We start from the raw sequence: 24,566 nt of genomic DNA, 5'->3' as shown, positions 1-24,566 counted from the left end.
CTGATGGCCCTGATGAGACCCAGAAAAAATGTTCTTTAAAAAATTCACACTTAACTAACCCTTTAAAAAGCCTGTTTTATTGGTGTAATGGTCTTAAAGGTATGACCCCCACTTGCAAATTTCAGAAAGTCGAAAAAAAATATGAAACATGGCTTTGATTGGACTTTCCAACTGGGGGCATTTCTTAAAAAAACCACCTGTTTTAATCTATAGGCAATGAATAATTTTTTTCTTTTTAAATTGAAATTTTTAGAACATAGCCAAAATTATAAAGATAATGTCATATCAAAATTCATTTATTAAACATTTCTAGATGATTCAGTATAACAAATTTATTTCAAATATAATTTTGTCTTGCTGTGTCTTTAATTAAAAATTTCAGACATGTATATTTTAAAAATCTACACTGATGACTCCCGAAATATATTTTTTTTTAAAAACCCATGCCTTAAAATTATTTAAAAAAATCCAGACAAAAATATTTTTTTAAATAAAATAATATTAAAATAAAAAAAATGGAAAACAATTTCAAAAATCCGCTGATACCTTACGACGCTGATGACCCTTAAAAATAGATTATTACAAATCCATGCTGATGACCATTAAAAATATTTTTTTTTATAAATCCACACTGATGACCTTAAAATATATTTTTTATAAATCCACGCTGATGACTCATAAATTTTTTTGATAAATCCACACTGATGACTCTTAAAAATATTTTTTTTATAAATCCACCGTTAAAAATATTCTATAAATCCACGCTGTTGACCCTTAAAAATATTTTTTTAAATCCACGCTGATAACCCTTAAAATATTTTTTCTTAATCCACGCTGATGACCCTTAAAAATATTTTTTAAATCCACGCTGATGACCCTTAAAAATATTTTTTCTTAATCCACGCTGATGACCCTTAAAATATATACATATATCTTTTATAAATCCACGCTGATGGCCTTAAAAACATTTTTTTTATAAATCCACGCTGATGGCCTTAAAAACATTTTTTTTATAAATCCACGCTGATGACCCTTAAAAATTATTTTTTATACATCCACGCTGATGACCCTTAAAATATTTTTTATAAATCCATGCTGATGACCCTTAAAAATATTTTTGTTATATAAATCCACGCTGATGACTTAAAAATATGTTTTTTATAAATCCACACTGATGACCCTTAAAAATTAGTTTTTTATAAATTTACGCTATTGTCCCTTAAAATATTTTTTTTATAAATCCATAAAATAAAATAATTTTTTTAAAAACCACGCTGGTTACTCTTAAAAAAAATTATTTAAAAATCCACGCTGATTGGAAAATTTCTTCGAAAAACGAAGCTGATATCCCTTGAAAAATTATTTGTTTTTAATCCACAATGATTGGAAAATAGATGGCCCTTGAAAAATATTTTTAGAAAAATCTACGTCTAGTGGTCTAATGGCCTTAGAAAAATATTCTTTAAAAATCCACGTTTTGTGGTTAGATGGCGGTGGCCAAAATGTTCTTAGAAATCCAGGTTTTAGAGAAAATATTTTAAAATATCCACGATTTTCTCTAAAACTTTTAAAAATGCACAAATTGTCTTTAAAACATTTAATTTCGTGTTCTGACGTTCTATGAAAAAGTTTCTTCTCTTGTTAATTTCAATTACCAGTGAAATTTGTAGAATATCGAAAAAATTAAAAAATTATCATATCAAAATTCCTTTCTGAAACATTTCTAGATGATTCAGTACAATTTCACAATAATTTAATTTTGTTTTGCTATTTCTTTATAATCAAAATTTCAGACACGTACCTTTCTTGGGCTGGTATTTAAGATTTGTCACTCGAATGTTTTAAAACCCGTTTCATTAATAAATAAAATACATGTTCATCTTAGATATGAAACCTTGAAGTCTTGCTTGCGTCTGGTCTGATAACGGCCTGAGTTAAAAGCCTTGACATTTTTTATAACAAAAATTAAAAGAAGTTTGGGATAAGCTTCAATATTCTAAGAATTATTTATGGAATGTGAGAAACTACTCACACTGGTATTTTTTGAATATTTTTCAAGGACAATTAGAGCCAAAATCATGTTTTTAAAATATTGTGGAAAAATTATTTTTAGTGGTATTCCGAACATTGTTATGATTGATTATCACAAAAAATATGGGAAATAATGCATCAAAAATGTCAACCTTCGCTGTTTGTTAGAAATGAACTTCAAATTTGACAGTTTGGTTTACGCCTAATAAAAACTCAATCAAAATGATAATAATTTATTAGCATCAATCCATTAGCATAAATTGACAGGGAGTGAGTGAGTGAGCGAATGACACACCAATGAATGAATGATGAAACCGAAAATAATTTTTATACATATTTCCGAAAAGATTTATTTCCAGTTTCATGTTACTAAGCCTTAAAACTGGAAGTGTGATATGTCGTATGTGAGCAAGTGTGTGTGTCGATGTTTAGGGGTTCTACCCATTTCATAAATTTGTTTGTGCAAAATTTCAAGAAACAGCTTCTTACGCATATGCTGATCATGTTGATCTTCTTCGCATTAAAGGTTGTCTAAACTTTAGATGAGCTTTTGTTTTTCGTCTTTGTCTGTGTGTATTCTGTTGCTCATCCCAAACAAGAGTGTAACTGCTGCTGCTGCTGTACCCAACCCCACTTATAGCAGGTGTGAACTTTTTCGTATCAGTCTTTAGCTGAAGCTTGTATCATTCACAACGTTTTCATTAGTTAATCGGAAAGTTTTTTACTTTTCGCAAAAGGATTTTTGGTTTAACACAAAAATCAAAGTTATTTTCAAATAACTTTAAATAAAAAAAAATCGAGAAAAAATGGCCAAAATTATTTTAAGTGCTGTTGTGTGTTTAGCCATGTTTGGCTCAATGGGTTAGTATTTTTTTGAAATTATTTACAAACAAAAATAAAATAAAACTCGGTAAATGCCAACGATAAATGCAAATGTGTATTGCAAGTAAACAGAAATAATTTGTAAACATTTAAATGTCAACTAGATTTGTGTTTACATATTGTGAAACGAAAGACTTAAGACACAAGCGCATTAAATAATTGTGTTTCACAATACTTTGGTGTTTTTGTTGTAAAGAAGTGATTTGAAAAATGTGATAAATCGTCGTTAGTATATCCAAATTGAAAATAGAAAATTTTAATAAAAGAGTCCTTGCAAAATGTCCTTTAATTACTACTAATATAACATGAAAATTCTTTGCATATCTACTGCACATAAAACATAAGAAAAAAGCTATTTATTCATTTAGCTGGAATATGTAATAGGATGTGTAAAATTAATCAACGCTATTTAAGTTCATAACATATATTTATATAAAAAATTTTTGTGATTTTTTAAATTATTTTGTGTTTAAAAGAGGATCCTGTAGAAAAAATTCAAAACATATGGTTTTTTCACCTTCATAATTTTTGAATCGCAAATTCTATGTCTAACAATTTTTATATGAGAAATTTGGCAGAAAACTGAATATAAACAAAGTTCTATGAACAAAGTTTTGTTATGTCAAATAATATCAGAAAAAATTACCATTACAAAAAATTACCGAAAGTATATGAAAATGCGCCTCTTCACATGAGAAAATATATGTTTAAAAAGACCCGTAGTTTTCTTGGAAAAATCAATAAAAATTGGTTTTTAGGGCTGCACGACTAGGGGTAACCGTGTAACACTCAGAGGGTCTGCTTTCATTAGCAGGTTTTTTCCAAAGATGGTTATCTTTAATTATGATCACTTATATTAAAATCCCTCCATTTATTGTGAGAATCGCAAGGATTACTTTTAATACAATCCTATAACAGCCTTAAAACTGCACTTAAGCGATAATTTTATACTTTTGTGAGGGGACAAAGAATTGTTGAAGTTTATTTAAAGATGAGATAAATATTACGCTTCTGCCCACCAGTCATTTTACTAGATCATCGTATGATTATTTAGAGCCTTTAGGCGATTATCTCAGGATTTGTCCATTATGTCGTTGTAATCAGAATCACAAAGACTATAATCGCCTAAAATGCCACAACAAATCTCGAACGAATCCCTAAACTGCACTCCCGATGATTTGTGAGGGAGGTAGTGGAAGGATTTGTTTGATATAGTCCATCTTCGAAATTGATTTAAGTTTGACAGATGGAGGAAAAATATTATGTCGCTGTAAACGGGACCTAATCTACATAGGTCTAGAAAAAAATTTTCCATTTGCAAAGTTTTGATCAAGATCTAGAGAACATTAGTGGGACAGCTTCTCGATGGAGCACCGATATAGCCAATCTTCGAACTTGATCTAAGTTTGGACAAAATACCATTAAGGTTGAGATTGTGAAGCACTGATGCCGCAAAAGAAGACATGAGTTTGATCGTCGATTCGTATGTAGCTGGAAGCTAAACCATCTCATAAATATCAGTCGTATCAACAGCCATGTGCTGACAGAAGACTAAGACTAATAGAAATACCTAAAAATAGTTTTCACCCGATTAAATGTAGGCAATAAACTAAAATATTGAACCAGTGCAGTATCTGGATATCGAAAATCTGCATTTACAACACTCATTCTCCGTTTTCTTATCGAAAATATTATCCGATTAATATATTCTTATATAAAATGTTATCCGAATAATGTTTTATTATAAAACATTTTTTCCGAATAATGTTTTGTGGTAGAAATTGTTATCTGGATAATGTTTTCTTATAGAACATTTTCTCCGAATAATGTTTTAATGTAGAAAATATTATCCGGATAATGATAATGAACTAGAAAATGTTATTCGAATAATGTTTTCATATAGAAATCGTTCTCTTTATAATATTTTCTCATAGAAAACGTTATCCGCATAATGGTTTCTTATAGAGATTGTTATTCGGATAATGTTTTCTTATATAACAATTTATCCGAATAATGTTTTGTTGTAGAAAATGTTATCCGGATAAAGTTATCTTATAGAAAATGTTATCCGGATAAAGTTTTCTTATAGAAAATGTTATTCGGATAAAGTTATGTTATAGAAAAAGATATCCGGATAAAGTTTTCTTATAGAAAATGTTATCCGGATAAAATTTTCCTAAAGAAAATGTTATTCGGATAAAGTTTTCTTATAGAAAATGTTATACGGATAAAGTTTTCTTATAAAAAATGTTATCCGGATAAAGTTATCTTATTGAAAATGTTATCCGGATAAAGTTTTCTTAGAGAAAATGTTATTCGGATAAAGTTTTCTTATAGAAAATGTTATACGGATAAAGTTTTCTTATAGAAAATGTTATCCGAATAAAGTTTTCTTAAAGAAAATGTTATACGCATAAAGTTTTTTTTTTTTGATAGAAAATGTTATCTGGATAAATTTATTTTATAGAAAATTTTATTTGGATAAAGTTATCTTATAGAAATTGTTATCCGGATAAAGTTTTCTTATAGAAAATGTTATCCGGATAAAGTTTTCTTATAGAAAATGTTATCCGGATAATGTTTTCTTATAGAAAATGTTATCTGGATAAAGTTATCTTATAGAAAATGTTATCCGGATAAAGTTTTCTTATAGAAAATGTTATTCGGATAAAATTTTCCTAAAGAAAATGTTATTCGGATAAAGTTTTCTTATAGAAAATGTTATACGGATAAAGTTTTCTTATAAAAAATGTTATCCGGATAAAGTTATCTTATTGAAAATGTTATCCGGATAAAGTTTTCTTAGAGAAAATGTTATTCGGATAAAGTTTTCTTATAGAAAATGTTATACGGATAAAGTTTTCTTATAGAAAATGTTATCCGAATAAAGTTTTCTTAAAGAAAATGTTATACGCATAAAGTTTTTTTTATAGAAAATGTTATTCGGATAAAGTTTCCTTATAGAAAATGATATACAGATGATGTTTTCTAATGTAGCATTTTATCCGAATAATGTTTTGTTGTAGAAAATTTTATCTAGATAAAGTTTTTTATAGAAAATGTTATCTGGATAATGTTTTCTTATAGAAAATGTTATCCGGATAAAGTTATCTTATAGAAAATGTTATCCGGATAAAGTTTTCTTATAGAAAATGTTATCCGGATAAAGCTTTCTTATAGAAAATGTTATCTAGATAAAGTTATTTTATAGAAAATGTTATCCTGATAAAGTTTTCTTATAGAAAATGTTATCTGGATAAAGTTATCTTATAGACAATGTTATCCGAATAAAGTTTTCTTATAGAAAATGTTATCCGTATAAAGTTATCTTTTAGAAAATGTTATCCTGATAAAGTTTTCTTATAGAAAATGTTATCCGTATAAAGTTTTCTTATAGAAAATGTTATTCGGATAAAGTTTCCTTATAGAAAATGTTATCCGGATAATGTTTTCTTATAGAAAATGTTATCCTGATAAAGTTTTCTTATAGAAAATGTTATCTGGATAAAGTTATCTTATAGAAAATGTTATCCGAATAAAGTTATCTTATAGAAAAAGTTATCCGAATAAAGTTATCTTTTAGAAAATTTTATCCTGATAAAGTTTTCTTATAGAAAATGTTATCCGTATAAAGTTTTCTTATAGAAAATGTTATTCGGATAAAGTTTCCTTATAGAAAATGATATACAGATGATGTTTTCTAATGTAACATTTTATCCGAATAATGTTTTGTTGTAGAAAATTTTATCTAGATAAAGTTTTTTATAGAAAATGTTATCTGGATAATGTTTTCTTATAGAAAATGTTATCCGGATAAAGTTATCTTATAGAAAATGTTATCCGGATAAAGTTTTCTTATAGAAAATGTTATCCGGATAAAGCTTTCTTATAGAAAATGTTATCTAGATAAAGTTATCTTATAGAAAATGTTATTCGGATAAAGTTTTCTTATAGAAAATGTTATCCGAATAAAGTTTTCTCATCGAAAATGTTATACGGATAAAGTTTTCTTATAGAAAATGTTATCCGGATAATGCTTTCTTATAGAAAATGTTATCTGGATAAAGTTATCTTATAGAAAAGGTTATTCGGATAAAGTTTTCTTATAGAAAATGTTATCCGAATAAAGTGTTCTCATAGAAAATGTTATACGGATAAAGTTTTCTTATAGAAAATGTTATCCGGATAATGCTTTCTTATAGAAAATGTTATCTAGATAAAGTTATTTTATAGAAAATGTTATTCGGATAAAGTTTTCTTATAGAAAATGTTATCCGAATAAAGTTTTCTCATAGAAAATGTTATACGGATAAAATTTTCTTATAGAAAAGGTTTTTCGGATAATACTTTCTTATAGAAAATGTTATCCGAATAAAGTTTTCTTATAGAAAATGTTATCCGAATAAAGTTTTCTTATAGAAAATGTTATCCGGATAAAGTTATCTTACAGAAAATGTTATCCGGATAAAGTTTTTCTATAGAAAATGTTATCCGGATAATGTTTTCTTATAGAAAATGTTATCTGGATAAAGTTATCTTATAGAAAATGTTATACGGATAAAGTTTTTTTATAGAAAATTTTATCTGAATATAGTTTTCATATAGAAAATGTTATACGGATAAAGTTTTCTTATATAACATTTTAATCGAATAGTGTTTTGTTGTAGAAAATGTTATCCAGATAAAGTTCTCTTATAGAAAATGTTATCCGGATAAAGTTATCTTATAGAAAATGTTATCCGGATAAAGTTTTCTTATATAAAATGTTATCCGGAAAAAGTTATTTTATAGGAAATGTTATCCGTATAAAGTTTTCTTATAGAAAATTTTATCAGGATAATGTCCTCTTATAGAAAATGTTATCTGGATAAAGTTATCTTATAGAAAATGTTATACGGATAAGGTTTTCCTATAGAAAATGTTATCCGGATAATGTTTTCTTATAGAAAATGTTATCTGGATAAATTTATCTTATAGAAGATGGTATCCGGACAAAGTTTTTTTGTAGAAAATTTTATCTGAATATAGTTTTTTTATAGAAAATGTTATACGGATAAAGTTTTCTTATATAACATTTTAATCGAATAGTGTTTTGTTGTAGAAAATGTTATCCCAATAAAGTTCTCTTATAGAAAATGTTATCCGGATAAAGTTATCTTATAGAAAATGTTATCCGGATAAAGTTTTCTTATAGAAAATGTTAAAGTTTTCTTACAGCAAATGTTATCCGGAAAAAGTTATTTTATAGGAAATGTTATCCGAATAAAGTTTTCTTATAGAAAATGTTATACGGATAAAGTTTTCGTATACAAAATTTTATCTGAATATAGGTTTCTTATAGAAAATGTTATACGTATAAAGTTATCTTATAGAAAATGTTATTCATATAAAGCTTTCTTATAGAAAATGTTATCCGAATAAAGTTTTCTCATAGAAAATGTTATACGGATAAAGTTTTATTATAGAAAATGTTATACGGATAAAGTTTTCTTATACAAAATGTTATCCGGATAAAGTTTTCTTATAAAATAATTTATTCGATTAGTGTTCTGTTGCAGAAAATGTTATTCGGATAAAGCTTTCTTATAGAAAATGTTATCCGTATAATATTTTCTTATATAACATTTTATCCGAATAGTGTTTTGTTGTAGAAAATGTTATCCAGATAAAGTTTTCTTATAGAAAATATTATTCGGATAAAGCTATCTTATAGAAAATGTTATACGGATAATGTTTTCTTATATAAAATTTTATCCGAATAGTGTTTTGTTGTAGAAAATGTTATCCGGATAAAGTTTTAAAGAAAATGTTATCCGGATAAAGTTATCTCTTAGAAAATGTTATCCGGATAAGGCTTTCTTATAGAAAATGTTATTCGGAGAAAGTTTTCTTATAAAAAATGTTATCCGGATAAAGTTATCTTATAGAAAATGTTATCCGGATAAAGTTTTCTTATAGGAAATGTTATTCGGATAAAGTTTTCTTATAGATAATATAATCGGAATAAAGTTTTCTTATAGAAAATGTTATACGGATAAAATTTTGTTATAGAAAATATTATACGGATAAAGTTTTTTTATTGAAAATGTTATCCGAATAAAGTTTTTCCATAGAAAATGTTATACGGATAAAATTTTATTATAAAAAATGCTATACGGATAAAATTTTCTTATAGAAAATGTTATCCGGATAAAATTTTCTTATAGAAAATGTTATCCGATAGAAAATGTTATCCGGATAAAATTTTCTTATAGAAAATGTTATCCGAATAAAGTTTTCTCATAGAAAATCTTATACGGACAACGTTTTATTAGAGAAAAAGTTATCCGGATAAAGTTTTCTTATAGGAAATGTTATCCGGATAATGTTTTTTTATAGAAAATGTTATCCGGATAAAGTTTTCCTATAGGAAATGTTATCCGGAAAATGTTTTCTTATAGTAAATTTTATCTGGATAATGTTTTGTTGTAGCAAATGTTATCCGGATAATGTTTTCTCATAGAAAATGTTATCATGGTAAAATTATCTTATAGAAAATGTTATCCGGAAATAGTTTTCTTATAGAAAATGTTATCTGAGTAAAGTTTTCTTATAGAAAATGTTATCTGAGTAAAGTTTTCTTATAGAAAATTTTATACGGATAACGTTTTCTTATAGAAAATGTTATCCGGATAAGGTTTTCTTATAGACAATGTTGTCCAGATAATGTTTTGTTGTAGAAAATGTTATCCAGATATTGTTTTCTCATAGAAAATGTTATCCGAATAATGTTTTCTTATAGAACATCTTATCCAAATAAGGTTTGTTGTAGAAAATGTTATCCGGATAATGTTTTCTTATGGATTTCAAAATCTCGATAATATTTTCTCATAGAAAAACTTAAGTTTTTTATAGAAAATATTACCCGGATAGTGTTTTCTTATGGAAAATATTATCACGATAATGTTTTCTTAGAGAAAATGTTATCCTGATAATGTTTTCTTATAGAAACTTTTATGGGGATAACGCTTTGTTAAAGCAAATATAATATTGGATAAGGTTTCGAAGAAAATTATATAATATTTTATACTAATGTATACTTATAGAATTGATTATCCGTATATATTTTTTGATAGAAAATGAATGTTATAGAAAATGTTATTCGGAAAATTGAATCTATTATCCGAATAAGGTTTTCTATTAAAAATGGTGCCTATATAAATCATTTAATTTTATAAAAAATGCAACGTGTTTAATTTTTTTTTTTTTTTTGAAATGTTATCGGGTCTCGTATTAAAAATGGCTTAAAGCTCACTTAATTAATGTCTTTAAAAAATTGACAATATAAAAATTAAAACAACAACTTTAATTAAAGAAATGGATTTTACCCCAAATTCCTCAGCAACTACAGGAAATATTTTAATGGAATTTTAATTGTCAAACAACGAACAAATTGAAATTAAACAAAAAAATAAAGGAAAGATACATATTTTTTGGAAAGATACATATTTTAGGAAATGTTGATTTTGTTTACAAAATAGTTGAAGTATCCCAAATGATTATTATTTTACAAAAACTGAAAATACACAACTTGGTTTTTTAATTTTTTCAATGAATTACACAATGCAACACTGAAAATGCAAACAATTTCTAGCACGCATTTTTTTAAAGTACGCATTAAGACTACAAAAACTCTAGTTAGGTTTTGTACGGATTTTATGGCCTCATCTAAACCGGGTTAAAACTAATTTTTTTGTATTTATCGGCCTTTAATATCAGAAACGAATAGGAATTTGGCCTTGCCGTCTTTAGCATTATTGTATCTGTTGAACAAACCACATAAGAAAAACTCTATCTAGGGCATGAAAATCTATAAGAAATAGAAAATGTTACATAATTTCTCGAATTCTGATCAGTACCAGCTAAACTATTGGGAGTTGAAGTAGTAAAAGTAACCTTTTGCAAGAATCTTTCCAATAATGTTTTCAAACAATTTGTTAGAATATTCTGAAACTCTAGAAAGCTTATTTCATGTTGTTTCAGCTGAATTTTGTATCATATTTTTACAACACGCATTTCAAACACTGTTCACACGTGGGATGTCACCATGTTATTGACATACTTATTAAATTGTCATTGAAAAATATACTAAAAAACAACGTGATTTTATAGCAATGGCATGTTCTGAAGAAAAATTTTGAAATATTTGTATGTTATTTTAACTGACGGAAAACTCGATCAACGAAAAAAGTATTCAAATTTCTCAATCCGCTCAAGAGCAATATAAATTTTGCCAGAAAAAATGATTCTTATTTATTCTGATTTTTAGGCCATATTTTCTGGAAATCATCTTCCGTTAGGGTTTCCTCTATTGCGTGAACCCTCAACAATTTCCTATACTACAATGTAAATTCATTCAATTAATCCAAAGTTTTATTGTATTCTACAAAGTCTGACATAAATTACAAACACGAGAAATTTATTAAAAAATGTCTGTAATAAAAACAACAACCTTTTAAACCGGCTCAATTACAATGGAGATTGGTGGGAGAAAAGTGTAATGCGCAGGCCGTTTAGAAAAAAAATCCAAAAACCACAAACATAATTAATAATAATAATTAATTAATAATTAATTACAACAATTAACGAGAGATTGATTCATGAAGTGTTAAATACCTTAAAAAACGACGACGACAACAACAACAAATAACCTTAAAGCTTCATTTACATAAATGACAAATAATCTAATCATCAACCCACGCAAATTGTTTCAACGAAAACCTCAAACGCAAAAACAACATCAAAAATTGATTACAAACAAAATTAAAAATTTTAAAAATTAATAAATAAACAATTTTATGATATTTAAATTCAACAACCTTGTAAGAAATAATTTCCAGAAAATTTATTTTTGCAAAAATGATGATGTTCTAATTATCAAAACGAAAGACTTAAGTGGGAAACTTGTTTAAATTTACACAAACATATTAAAAACAATAGCTTACAAATAATTAATAAGCAACAAATTTTATGATCTTTAAATTCAATAACCTTATAAAAAGTAAATTCCAGAGTATTTTTATTTTTCATTATAATGAAAATTATAATGAAGTTCTAATTTCCAAAAAACGAAAGACTTAAGCCACAAACTTGTTTACATTTTGGCTTGATGCTTAATTTTCATAAATTCAAATAAAATGACAATAAATACTAAAACCACATTAGTAGTTGTTATTGATATTGTTGTTGTTATAGTTGTCATGGATGCTGTTATTATTTTGTTTGTTGTCTTCACTCACATTGATTTCGCATTTATAATTCAAGGTCATTTCGATAGCATCTTTAGCGTCAGCGTTTTTTGCCCTATTATGCCAAGCTGTGTGTATGTGTTGTTGTTACTGTGGCATAAATCGTAATATTTTTTTCTTTAAATGTTGAATTGACATTGTCGTTTTTTTCTTGTCTTGTTTATTCTTGTTTTGTTTCATTGCATAATTTATTGACACATTGTGGCTGTACAGGTTTTTGGTGGGTTTTTGCTACTTGTTTTTGTTGTTGTCTTTATAATTTTGGGAGTAATCTGTTGCGAAGACCTTTTCACATATAATATTGATGTTAATTTGATGTTTCTGGGGAAGAATTTTTTGTTGTCTTTTTTATAGAAATAGCCGGCGTTTTGTTTTCTTCTATAAAAAACACACTTTTCTAGAAATAATCTTTAAATGTCAAGTTTGACGATATCAGCAGATACCGGATAACAAAAATTTCAATACTATCGAAATGAAGCATGACAGCATACAAATATCGAGATAGTTGATAATTTCAAATTAATTTTGAACTATCATTAAATAAAATAAAATATAAAATATAAAATATAAAATATAAAATATAAAATATAAAATATAAAATATAAAATATAAAATATAAAATATAAAATATAAAATATAAAATATAAAATATAAAATATAAAATATAAAATATAAAATATAAAATATAAAATATAAAATATAAAATATAAAATATAAAATATAAAATATAAAATATAAAATATAAAATATAAAATATAAAATATAAAATATAAAATATAAAATATAAAATATAAAATATAAAATATAAAATATAAAATATAAAATATAAAATATAAAATATAAAATATAAAATATAAAATATAAAATATAAAATATAAAATATAAAATATAAAATATAAAATATAAAATATAAAATATAAAATATAAAATATAAAATATAAAATATAAAATATAAAATATAAAATATAAAATATAAAATATAAAATATAAAATATAAAATATAAAATATAAAATATAAAATATAAAATATAAAATATAAAATATAAAATATAAAATATAAAATATAAAATATAAAATATAAAATATAAAATATAAAATATAAAATATAAAATATAAAATATAAAATATAAAATATAAAATATAAAATATAAAATATAAAATATAAAATATAAAATATAAAATATAAAATATAAAATATAAAATATAAAATATAAAATATAAAATATAAAATATAAAATATAAAATATAAAATATAAAATATAAAATATAAAATATAAAATATAAAATATAAAATATAAAATATAAAATATAAAATATAAAATATAAAATATAAAATATAAAATATAAAATATAAAATATAAAATATAAAATATAAAATATAAAATATAAAATATAAAATATAAAATATAAAATATAAAATATAAAATATAAAATATAAAATATAAAATATAAAATATAAAATATAAAATATAAAATATAAAATATAAAATATAAAATATAAAATATAAAATATAAAATATAAAATATAAAATATAAAATATAAAATATAAAATATAAAATATAAAATATAAAATATAAAATATAAAATATAAAATATAAAATATAAAATATAAAATATAAAATATAAAATATAAAATATAAAATATAAAATATAAAATATAAAATATAAAATATAAAATATAAAATATAAAATATAAAATATAAAATATAAAATATAAAATATAAAATATAAAATATAAAATATAAAATATAAAATATAAAATATAAAATATAAAATATAAAATATAAAATATAAAATATAAAATATAAAATATAAAATATAAAATATAAAATATAAAATATAAAATATAAAATATAAAATATAAAATATAAAATATAAAATATAAAATATAAAATATAAAATATAAAATATAAAATATAAAATATAAAATATAAAATATAAAATATAAAATATAAAATATAAAATATAAAATATAAAATATAAAATATAAAATATAAAATATAAAATATAAAATATAAAATATAAAATATAAAATATAAAATATAAAATATAAAATATAAAATATAAAATATAAAATATAAAATATAAAATATAAAATATAAAATATAAAATATAAAATATAAAATATAAAATATAAAATATAAAATATAAAATATAAAATATAAAATATAAAATATAAAATATAAAATATAAAATATAAAATATAAAATATAAAATATAAAATATAAAATATAAAATATAAAATATAAAATATAAAATATAAAATATAAAATATAAAATATAAAATATAAAATATAAAATATAAAATATAAAATATAAAATATAAAATATAAAATATAAAATATAAAATATAAAATATAAAATATAAAATATAAAATATAAAATATAAAATATAAAATATAAAATATAAAATATAAAATATAAAATATAAAATATAAAATATAAAATATAAAATATAAAATATAAAATATAAAATATAAAATATAAAATATAAAATATAAAATATAAAATATAAAATATAAAATATAAAATATAAAATATAAAATATAAAATATAAAATATAAAATATAAAATATAAAATATAAAATATAAAATATAAAATATAAAATATAAAATATAAAATATAAAATATAAAATATAAAATATAAAATATAAAATATAAAATATAAAATATAAAATATAAAATATAAAATATAAAATATAAAATATAAAATATAAAATATAAAATATAAAATATAAAATATAAAATATAAAATATAAAATATAAAATATAAAATATAAAATATAAAATATAAAATATAAAATATAAAATATAAAATATAAAATATAAAATATAAAATATAAAATATAAAATATAAAATATAAAATATAAAATATAAAATATAAAATATAAAATATAAAATATAAAATATAAAATATAAAATATAAAATATAAAATATAAAATATAAAATATAAAATATAAAATATAAAATATAAAATATAAAATATAAAATATAAAATATAAAATATAAAATATAAAATATAAAATATAAAATATAAAATATAAAATATAAAATATAAAATATAAAATATAAAATATAAAATATAAAATATAAAATATAAAATATAAAATATAAAATATAAAATATAAAATATAAAATATTAAAATATAAAATATAAAATATAAAATATAAAATATAAAATATAAAATATAAAATATAAAATATAAAATATAAAATATAAAATATAAAATATAAAATATAAAATATAAAATATAAAATATAAAATATAAAATATAAAATATAAAATATAAAATATAAAATATAAAATATAAAATATAAAATATAAAATATAAAATATAAAATATAAAATATAAAATATAAAATATAAAATATAAAATATAAAATATAAAATATAAAATATAAAATATAAAATATAAAATATAAAATATAAAATATAAAATATAAAATATAAAATATAAAATATAAAATATAAAATATAAAATATAAAATATAAAATATAAAATATAAAATATAAAATATAAAATATAAAATATAAAATATAAAATATAAAATATAAAATATAAAATATAAAATATAAAATATAAAATATAAAATATAAAATATAAAATATAAAATATAAAATATAAAATATAAAATATAAAATATAAAATATAAAATATAAAATATAAAATATAAAATATAAAATATAAAATATAAAATATAAAATATAAAATATAAAATATAAAATATAAAATATAAAATATAAAATATAAAATATAAAATATAAAATATAAAATATAAAATATAAAATATAAAATATAAAATATAAAATATAAAATATAAAATATAAAATATAAAATATAAAATATAAAATATAAAATATAAAATATAAAATATAAAATATAAAATATAAAATATAAAATATAAAATATAAAATATAAAATATAAAATATAAAATATAAAATATAAAATATAAAATATAAAATATAAAATATAAAATATAAAATATAAAATATAAAATATAAAATATAAAATATAAAATATAAAATATAAAATATAAAATATAAAATATAAAATATAAAATATAAAATATAAAATATAAAATATAAAATATAAAATATAAAATATAAAATATAAAATATAAAATATAAAATATAAAATATAAAATATAAAATATAAAATATAAAATATAAAATATAAAATATAAAATATAAAATATAAAATATAAAATATAAAATATAAAATATAAAATATAAAATATAAAATATAAAATATAAAATATAAAATATAAAATATAAAATATAAAATATAAAATATAAAATATAAAATATAAAATATAAAATATAAAATATAAAATATAAAATATAAAATATAAAATATAAAATATAAAATATAAAATATAAAATATAAAATATAAAATATAAAATATAAAATATAAAATATAAAATATAAAATATAAAATATAAAATATAAAATATAAAATATAAAATATAAAATATAAAATATAAAATATAAAATATAAAATATAAAATATAAAATATAAAATATAAAATATAAAATATAAAATATAAAATATAAAATATAAAATATAAAATATAAAATATAAAATATAAAATATAAAATATAAAATATAAAATATAAAATATAAAATATAAAATATAAAATATAAAATATAAAATATAAAATATAAAATATAAAATATAAAATATAAAATATAAAATATAAAATATAAAATATAAAATATAAAATATAAAATATAAAATATAAAATATAAAATATAAAATATAAAATATAAAATATAAAATATAAAATATAAAATATAAAATATAAAATATAAAATATAAAATATAAAATATAAAATATAAAATATAAAATATAAAATATAAAATATAAAATATAAAATATAAAATATAAAATATAAAATATAAAATATAAAATATAAAATATAAAATATAAAATATAAAATATAAAATATAAAATATAAAATATAAAATATAAAATATAAAATATAAAATATAAAATATAAAATATAAAATATAAAATATAAAATATAAAATATAAAATATAAAATATAAAATATAAAATATAAAATATAAAATATAAAATATAAAATATAAAATATAAAATATAAAATATAAAATATAAAATATAAAATATAAAATATAAAATATAAAATATAAAATATAAAATATAAAATATAAAATATAAAATATAAAATATAAAATATAAAATATAAAATATAAAATATAAAATATAAAATATAAAATATAAAATATAAAATATAAAATATAAAATATAAAATATAAAATATAAAATATAAAATATAAAATATAAAATATAAAATATAAAATATAAAATATAAAATATAAAATATAAAATATAAAATATAAAATATAAAATATAAAATATAAAATATAAAATATAAAATATAAAATATAAAATATAAAATATAAAATATAAAATATAAAATATAAAATATAAAATATAAAATATAAAATATAAAATATAAAATATAAAATATAAAATATAAAATATAAAATATAAAATATAAAATATAAAATATAAAATATAAAATATAAAATATAAAATATAAAATATAAAATATAAAATATAAAATATAAAATATAAAATATAAAATATAAAATATAAAATATTAAATATTAAATATAAAATATAAAATATAAAATATAAAATATAAAATATAAAATATAAAATATAAAATATTAAATATAAAATATAAAATATAAAATATAAAATATAAAATATAAAATATAAAATATAAAATATAAAATATAAAATATAAAATATTAAATATAAAATATAAAATATAAAATATTAAATATTAAATATAAAATATAAAATATAAAATATAAAATATAAAATATAAAATATAAAATATAAAATATAAAATATAAAATATAAAATATAAAATATAAAATATAAAATATAAAATATAAAATATAAAATATAAAATATAAAATATAAAATATAAAATATAAAATATAAAATATAAAATATAAAATATAAAATATAAAATATAAAATATAAAATATAAAATATAAAATATAAAATATAAAATATAAAATATAAAATATAAAATATAAAATATAAAATATAAAATATAAAATATAAAATATAAAATATAAAATATAAAATATAAAATATAAAATATAAAATATAAAATATAAAATATAAAATATAAAATATAAAATATAAAATATAAAATATAAAATATAAAATATAAAATATAAAATATAAAATATAAAATATAAAATATAAAATATAAAATATAAAATATAAAATATAAAATATAAAATATAAAATATAAAATATAAAATATAAAATATAAAATATAAAATATAAAATATAAAATATAAAATATAATAGTGCTATGATTATTTTTTATTAAATTAAATTAAATTATATTAAGCAAAAGTCAAAATTTCTATTAAGTTCCAAAAGTGATTTCAATAATTGGAAAATAAAAAATGTGTTTAATATTTAAAATCAATTATTGTAGGTAAGCTTATGATGAAGTTTATTAATTTGGACTTTTTATTCTCCCTTTTTTGGTTATATTTGCAGCTATCGCCGCTGGTCCATGTCCCGAAGCAAATGGTACTTACCCCGTGTCTGGATCCTGTGATGCCTATATTGAGTGTGTCAATGGTGTAGCCGAAGAGAAATTATGTCCCGATGGTTTGTTGTTCAATGGAAGAACTTCAGGTTATCCATGTGGATATCCCATTGAAGTACAATGTGATCAACCCCAGGCTCGTTCACGACCTCCCCAATCCACCGACGAATGTGAACGTCAATTTGGTTATTATCGCATGGGTGATTCCAAGAACTGTGGTCAATTTAAGAACTGTGCTTCTGGACGTGGTTATATTTTGGATTGTCCAGATGGTTTGGCTTGGAATCCAGCTACCTATAGATGTGACTGGCCCGATCAGGTTGAAGATTGTGATGCTGAGGCTTTCTTGGGTTTCAAGTGCCCACCTCTGCCAGCCCGTTCACCATTGTTGGGAGAACCTGAAGAGGAATACACTTTCTATCCTTCACCCAATAATTGCCAACAATATTTCTTGTGCATTGAAGGACGTCCCAGACGTATCTCTTGTGGCGAAGATATGGCCTACAACGATGAATTGAAGCAGTGTGATGATATTGAAAATGTACCCAACTGCAGTCCTGAAATCAAACAACGTGGCATTGAAATTAAGAATGCCCGTTTGTCAGCCGCCGCTGCCAGAAAGGCTGGACATAAATAAAGGGTCGATAGTAGATGATTGTTGATTTATTTTTTTTATTTCAGTTAGAATTTCTAGTCCATAGTTGAAATGAAACGAAACTATTTTCTTATGTAAAAAATATTTTTCTTTTTCTACAAATGTTAATTGGTTTTTGTGGCGATGCAAAAACAAAAATGAATGCTAATAAATGAAATGTGAAAATAAATAAATGTTGTATTTTTAACTTCCCTTTTTCAGATTTTCATCCAAACATTATGCGGATAATATTTTCCGTTAGAAACATTATCCTGATAACTTTTTCTAAACGAAAACCTTATCCGGATAACATTTTCTATACGAAAACCTTATCCGGATAACATTTTCTATACGAAAACCATATTCGGATAACATTTTCTATAGGAAAGCCTTATCCGGATAACATTTTATATACGAAAACCTTATCCGGATAACATTTTCTATACGAAAACCTTATCCGGATAACATTTTCTATACGAAAACCTTATCCGGATACCATTTTCCATATTAAAACCTTATCCGGACAAAATTTTCTATACGAAAACCTTATCCGGATAACATTTTCTATACGAAAACCTTATCCGGATAACATTTTCTATACGAAAACCTTATCCGGATAACACTTTTTCTATACGAAAACCTTATCCGGATAACATTTTCTGTACGAAAACCTTATCCGAATAGCATTTTCTATACGAAAACCTTATCCGGATAACATTTTCTATACGAAAACCTTATCCGGATAACATTTTCTATACGAAAACCTTATCCGGATAACACTTTTTCTATACGAAAACCTTATCCGGATAACATTTTCTGTACGAAAACCTTATCCGGATAACATTTTCTATACGAAAACCTTATCCGGATAACATTTTCTATACGAAAACCTAACCGGATAACATTTTCTATACGAAAACCTTATCCGGATAACATTTTCTATACGAAAACCTTATCCGGATAACATTTTCTATACGAAAACCTTATCCGGATAACATTTTCTATACGAAAACCTTATCCGGATAACGAAAACGTTATCTGGATAACATTTTCTATACGAAAACCTTATCCGGATAACATTTTCTATACGAAAACCTTATCCGGATAACATTGTCTATACGAAAACCTTATCCGGATAACATTTTCTATACGAAAACCTTATCCGGATAACATTTTCTATACGAAAACCTTATCCGGATAACATTTTCTATACGAAAACCTTATCCGGATAACATTTTCTATACGAAAACCTTAACCCGATAACATTTTCTATACGAAAACCTTATCCGGATAACATTTTCTATACGAAAACCTTATCCGGATAACATTTCCTATACGAAAACCTTATCTGGATAACATTTTCTATACGAAAACCTTATACGGATAACATTTTCTATACGAAAACCTTATCCGGATAACATTTTCTATACGAAAACCTTATCCGGATAACATTTTCTATACGAAAACCTTATCCGGATAACATTTTCTATACGAAACCCTTATCCGGGTAACATTTTCTATACGAAAACCTTATCCGGATAACGAAAACGTTATCCCGATAACATTTTTTATACGAAAACCTTATCCGGATAACATTTTCTATACGAAAACCTTATCCGGATAACATTTTCTATACGAAAACCTTATCCGGTTAACATTTTCTATACGAAAACCTTATCCGGATAACATTTTCTATACGAAAACCTTATCCGGATAACATTTTCTATACGAAAACCTTATGCGGATAACATTTTCTATACGAAAACCTTATCCGCATAACATTTTCTATACGAAAACCTTATCCGGATAACATTTTCTATACGAAAACCTTATCCGGATAACATTTTCTATACGAAAACCTTATCCGTATAAAACTCTCTATACGAAAACCTTATCCGTATAACACTTTCTATACGAAAACCTTATCCGGATTACATTTTCTATACGAAAACCTTATTCGGATAACATTTTCTATACGAAAACTTTCTCCAGATAACATTTTCTATACGAAAACCTTATCCGGATAACATTTTCTATACGAAAACCTTATCCGGATAACATTTTCTATACGAAAACCTTATCCGGATAACATTTTCTATACGAAAACCTTATCCGGATAACATTTTCTATACCAAAACCTTATCCAGATAACATTTTCTATACCAAAACCTTATCCAGATAACATTTTCTATACGAAAACCTTATCCGGATAAAATTTTTCTGCGAAAACCTTATTCGGATAACATTTTGTATAGGAAAACCTAATGCAGATAACATTTTTTTATAAGTAGACCTAATGCGGATAACATTTTCTATACGAAAACCTTATCCGGATAACATTTTCTATACGAAAACCTTATCCGGATAAAATTTTCTATACGAAAACCTTATTCGGATAACATTTTCTATACGAAAACCTTATCCGGATAAAATTTTCTATGCGAAAACCTTATCCGGATAACATTTTCTATACGAAAACCTTATCCGGATAACATTTTCTATACGAAAACCTTATCCGGATAACATTTTGTATACGAAAACCTTATCCGGATAACATTTTCTATACGAAAACCTTATCCGGATAACATTTTCTAGACGATGACCTTATCCGGATAACATATTCTATACGAAAACCTTATCCGGATAACATATTCTATACGAAAACCTTATCCGGATAACATATTCTATACGAAAACCTTATCCGGATAACATTTTCTATACGAAAACCTTATCCGGATACCATTTTCTATTCTAAAACCTTATCCGGATAACATTTTCTATACGAGAACCTTAGCACGTATTTTCTATTACGAAAGGTTTGTGTCTTAGGTCTTTTGTTTGCAATATTAATTTTCTATAATATTAATTATCTATAACGGATAACACTTTCTATACGAAAACCTTATCCGGATACCATTTTCTATTCTAAAACCTTATCCGGATAACATTTTCTATACGAGAACCTTAGCACGTATTTTCTATTACGAAAGGTTTGTGTCTTAGGTCTTTTGTTTGCAATATTAATTTTCGTGGAGTTTGTGTCTTAAGTCTTTTATAATTTCACATAGCCGTTCAGAAATTAAAATACTTCTCTTATTTTTTCCAGCTTTTGCCGCTTCCCAATGCCCCGAACCAAATGGCCGCTACCCACATCCCGAACAATGTGATGCCTATTTTGAATGCGTTGATGGTGTGGCTGAGGAAAAGCTGTGCCCCGATGGTTTGGTATTCAATCCACGTGCCAAGACCCAAGGAGAATGTACCTATTTACCCTTCTCCAGCTGTAAGGAACGTACCCGTCTACAGCCGGCAAATGCCACCGAACACTGCCCACGTCAATTTGGTTTTTATCCTTTGGGAAATCCTGCCCAATGTGGTGTATATCACAATTGTGCCCATGGCGAGGCCACACTCACCAAGTGTCCCGAAGGTTTGGCATTCAATGTTGACACCTATCAATGTGATTGGCCCGATCTAGTTAAGGATTGTGATGCTGAAGCCTTTTTGGGTTTTACATGTCCACCAGTCGATGAAGATAATGTAGATGTGAAAGTTGATGTCACTCCCGAAGGAGTGTTGCAATATTTCCCCCACCCCAATACATGCAAGAAATATTTCGTTTGCGTTAATGGCCATCCTCGTTTGTACACTTGCGGTCGTTATTTGGCCTTTAATCCCGAGACGAAATTGTGCGATTTCTATCGTAACATTCCCGATTGTTATGCCCGTTTGAAGGACAAGAAGGAGAGGACCGTTTAAGAACTTTTTCAAAACGCTAGTCATTTAAATTTTTTTCGTTTGAAGAATTGTCAGTTGGAATAAGTTGTAACATCATTCGAAAATTTTTTGTTGTAAAAATGTTGTGTATATAAATATTTTTGTTAGATAATTTTAAAATAAAAATATAAAACAAGAACATTAATCACCACTTTTTTGTATATTTTGGAAAAATATTGCGATGGAAAAAATATTCTTAAAAAATACACGGTAGAAAAAATATTCTTTAAAAATCCACGTTTTGTGGTTGGATGGTGGTAAAAAAAATATTCTTTAAAAATCCACGTTTTGTGGTTGGATGGTGGTAAAAAAAATATTCTTTAAAAATCCACGTTTTGTGGTTGGATGGTGGTAAAAAAAATATTCTTTAAAAATCCACGTTTTGTGGTTGGATGGCGGTGGAAAAAATATTCTTTAAAAATCCACGTTTTGTGGTTGGATGGCGGTGGAAAAAATATTCTTTAAAAATCCACGTTTTGTGGTTGGATGACGGTGGAAAAAATATTCTTTAAAAATCTACGTTTTGTGGTCGGATGGGGGTGGAAAAATATTCTTTAAAAAATCCACGTTTTATGGTTGGATGGCGTTGGAAAAAATATTCTTTAAAAATCCACGTTTTGTGGTTGGATGGCGGTGGAAAAAATATTCTTTAAAAAATCCACGTTTTATGGTTGGATGACGGTGGAAAAAATATTCTTTAAAAATCCACGTTTTGTGGTTGGATGGCGGTGGAAAAAATATTCTTTAAAAAATCCACGTTTTATGGTTGGATGACGGTGGAAAAAATATTCTTTAAAAAATCCACGTTTTATGGTTGGATGACGGTGGAAAAAATATTTTTTAACAAATCCACGTTTTATGGTTGGATGATGGTGGAAAAAATATTCTTTAACAAATCCACGTTTTGTGGTTGGATGGTGGTGCAAAAAATATTCTTTAAAAATCCACGTTTTGTGGTTGGATGGTGGTGGAAAAATATTCATTAAAAATCCACGTTTTGTGGTTGGATGGTGTTGGAAAAAATATTCTTTAAAAATCCACGTTTTGTGGTTGGATGGTGGTGGAAAAATATTCTTTAAAAATCCACGTTTTGTGGTTGGATGGTGGTGGAAAAAATATTCTTTAAAAATCCACATTTTGTGGTTGGATGGTGGTGGAAAAAATATTCTTTAAAAATCCACGTTTTGTGGTTGGATGGTGGTGGAAAAATATTCTTTAAAAAATCCACGTTTTGTGGTTGTATGACGGTGGAAAAAATATTCTTTAAAAATCCACGTTTTGTGGTTGGATGGCGGTGAAAAAAATATTCTTTAAAAATCCACGTTTTGTGGTTGG

The 24,566-nt window shown here is 22.1% G+C and overlaps 1 protein-coding gene across 2 annotated transcripts; it reads left to right on the top strand.

The window, feature by feature from the left end:
- Nucleotides 1–2,693: 2,693 nt before the first annotated feature.
- Nucleotides 2,694–23,376, top strand: obst-E (obstructor-E). 2 transcript variants are annotated; one of them, XM_073965333.1, is made up of 2 exons: nucleotides 2,694–2,892; nucleotides 22,561–23,376. In XM_073965333.1, exons 1-2 carry the CDS (start codon nucleotides 2,838–2,840, stop codon nucleotides 23,211–23,213), a joined length of 708 nt encoding a protein of 235 aa, XP_073821434.1. In that variant the 5' UTR covers nucleotides 2,694–2,837; the 3' UTR covers nucleotides 23,214–23,376. The 2 variants fall into 2 exon arrangements, with proteins under 2 accessions (XP_073821434.1, XP_073821432.1); XM_073965331.1 differs by lacking the exon at nucleotides 22,561–23,376 and adding an exon at nucleotides 18,769–19,648.
- Nucleotides 23,377–24,566: the final 1,190 nt, after the last annotated feature.

The sequence above is a fragment of the Musca autumnalis genome, unplaced genomic scaffold (assembly GCF_047663935.1).
Source record: "Musca autumnalis isolate F117 unplaced genomic scaffold, ASM4766393v1 scaffold_2, whole genome shotgun sequence".
Lineage (NCBI taxonomy): Eukaryota > Metazoa > Arthropoda > Insecta > Diptera > Muscidae > Musca > Musca autumnalis.
Note: the sequence above shows the minus strand (reverse complement) of the source record. Positions and strands in the feature narration are given on the sequence as shown.